Below are 2,735 nucleotides of genomic sequence, written 5' to 3'. Positions count from 1 at the left end.
CATCACTGACCCAGCCAACTCTGGCTCTCAGCTGCCACTCGTAGAAGAAGAAGAGTTTTCCTTTGCGGTTGTTGATGGAAGCTTCTCCATCCAGCTTGCTGATGTCGGTCACCTGACAGACTCCCTCTGGTCCCTCCACACGAACACTGAGGAGCAGCTGACGGAGGTGTTCTGAGGACCAGCTGGACACATCGCGCTCCGTCCTGAAGGGGGGACGGTGAGGTTAATGTGTGAGTCACTTAGCTGTATTCCCTTCTCCACCAGCTGTTCCTGAACAGTGTAGCCCCACCCACCTGTGACATCACAGACTTTAAAAATATCTGTACATGTGCTGAACCAGCTGCCGTGTCACATAACACACACACACACACACGCACGAACACACACTAGAATAACTTGTCCCAAAATATCACACACAGATCATCCAGAATGATCTGGAGGATCCTTCTTCTTCTTCTTCTTCTTCTTCTTCTTTTGTCAGACATCAGCAGGGTTTGACCAATCAGACAATTAATAATACAAATAATAAACTTCAGGGAGTTTGGACACTGCAGATACCATGAAAACAAGTCCAGCAACAGCTACCTGCAGACCTGTGAAAAGTTCAACCCCCCACACGTCAGATTATTGAGGATGTTAGTTTAGTCCAGTGATTTCACCATGAAAGAATTCAGACACACACATGTTCAGAGGGGATACAGTAAACAGAAGTTTCAAAAAACCTGTTCTGATAAAAATCATTGTGTTGCATGATCTACAGGCAATTGCAGTCCGTCTCTCATATCTGAAATCGGGTCAGAGGCAATATAAGTGTGCTATAATTATCATTAACAACAACAACAACAATAATTATACTAAAAAGAATAACAATAAACAGACCAGTGCCAGTTGTTGACGTTGGTGGCATCAGCTCTCTCCTCTACAATCCATCGAGGATCCCCTTCACCCCATTTAGCCATTGCTGGTTACTGATTTGTACAGACTGAAGTTTAAAACGTTGTGCTGTATTAACACCAGTCAACTCAGAGGAACTCCTGCTGTATTACCATCGCTGTGAGTCTCCTGAAAGTCTGAGTGAATCTGCTCCACTGACAGCAGTTGAAATATGAACCATCCACCTCCTCTGTACACTTTCAAAGTAAAAGAGGAGGCAGGACATCAATAAAACGGTGAGAATCTGAGAAATATGTTTGTGCTACTGTAACAACTGTGTTTCTGCCCTGATCACCAACACAATCTGATCTCATCTGTGCCGATAATCAATACTGCAAAAACTGAACCACAGCAGTTGAGTTTATAGAGAACTCTGCATCACCCTCTGCACCCACAGATTTATCCTGAGATCCTAAATGAGTTCCACCTTCCAGGTTGGAAAACAACAGTTTCATATCTACCTGAAGTAGTGGATTTGGATGGAAACGTCCAGATGCATACTGTACATATGTACTGTGGGTAATAAAGTAGTTTAAAGTGGTTTACATGAAGTACCAGGAGTCTGTATTTTTTTCAGTAAACTATATGTAAAGTCTCATTTGTGTGAATCTATATGAACATTAACTGAAACTGAGATGACAACGACAGCTTAAGTCTGTTTTATTAAGTATGTATTTTATTTGCATTTTGTAAATAAAATAGTAAAATTCTCTAGGATCAGCTCCTGTTTTCAGTTTATTATGGATTATGGATGTACCAACAACTGGTTCACTGTGAAACTGAAGAAAAACTAATTTAGTCGATGTGAAAAAAAACAATGATTGTCTGACATTAGCGCCTTTATCTCTACATTAGATATTGCTGCTATTTCACAGATGTTTTTACTGAAATGGTCCTTGACTTGAATGTTAAATACGTTAAAATATGTTTAAATACGTTTTACTTTTGTTCTGCAATAAAGAAGACTGTGTGGTCTAATTTGACTTCTTTTGAATAGTTTTCACGTTCTCACAGTGCTTACTTATATTTATTTTTTGGTGTGAACAAAAATTGAATATCAACATCAGTAATATCAGTTATCAGTGATATCAGAAATCTTGATATCGGATATCTGTATTGGTCAGACATTTCAATATCGTGCATCACCAGTTCAAATCCATTTACAGCCTGCTGCGCCGACTTCTGTGTGTTCACTACAACTCCCAGCAGCCACCGCGCAATCACAAGCTTCCGTAGAGGGGAAGGAGAAGAGCAGCAGCAGGTGAAGGTAAACACAGCTGATTGATTCTGATCGATTATCGATTTTATACTGGGCGGTTTGTGATCGCTGTTGTTCCGGATTACCGTTTACATATCTGAAAGGTGGCGTCACTGTTCCCTCCGTTTGTACGAGTGGAATGAAGAGTTGAACAGGGGCGTTTGTGTTGGCATGCTAGCACGATAACCACCAAAACAACACTCAGTGTAGCTGCACACCAACAGTGCATCATTATCAGGAGGAGACACAACGACACAACGTTTATCGCTACAATAACACACAGTTAAATCCGTGTGTTAGCATTAGAAGCTAGCAGTTAAATCCGGGCTGCAGCCTGTTGAAGCTAACAGCTGCTGTGTCTCTACACTTTGACACTTCCTTCATGCCACTGCTGACTGTGCTTCTAACCTTGTATAACTTTTTGTGTGTAGATGACGAAGAGCAAGGCTGATGAGGAAGACTACTGGAACAGCTCCAAGTTTAAAGCTTTCACCTTTGATGATGAAGACGATGAGTTCAGCAGGGTAAGACCTCATCCCAAACA

General features: G+C 41.4%; 2 protein-coding genes across 2 annotated transcripts in view; one reads left to right on the top strand and one right to left on the bottom strand.

The window, feature by feature from the left end:
• Window positions 1-1,077, bottom strand: part of LOC103370014 (activator of HSP90 ATPase activity 1) — a 3,594-nt gene extending 2,517 nt beyond the window's left edge. The window contains exons 1-2 of the mRNA XM_008298916.1: window positions 880-1,077; window positions 7-203 (exon numbers count right to left, since the gene is read on the bottom strand). Coding sequence (XP_008297138.1) covers window positions 7-203; window positions 880-959 — 277 coding nt within the window. The 5' untranslated portion in view covers window positions 960-1,077. The remainder of the gene's footprint in view (window positions 1-6; window positions 204-879) is intronic.
• Window positions 1,078-2,160: 1,083 nt separating this feature from the next.
• Window positions 2,161-2,735, top strand: part of vipas39 (VPS33B interacting protein, apical-basolateral polarity regulator, spe-39 homolog) — a 5,305-nt gene continuing 4,730 nt past the window's right edge. The window contains exons 1-2 of the mRNA XM_008298915.1: window positions 2,161-2,200; window positions 2,623-2,715. Of these exons, the coding sequence (XP_008297137.1) occupies window positions 2,623-2,715 (93 nt within the window). The 5' untranslated portion in view covers window positions 2,161-2,200. The remainder of the gene's footprint in view (window positions 2,201-2,622; window positions 2,716-2,735) is intronic.

Source organism: Stegastes partitus, unplaced genomic scaffold, assembly GCF_000690725.1.
Source record: "Stegastes partitus isolate 25-593 unplaced genomic scaffold, Stegastes_partitus-1.0.2 Scaffold1359, whole genome shotgun sequence".
Classification (NCBI taxonomy): Eukaryota; Metazoa; Chordata; class Actinopteri; family Pomacentridae; genus Stegastes; species Stegastes partitus.
This window is presented reverse-complemented; position numbering and strand designations above follow the sequence as displayed.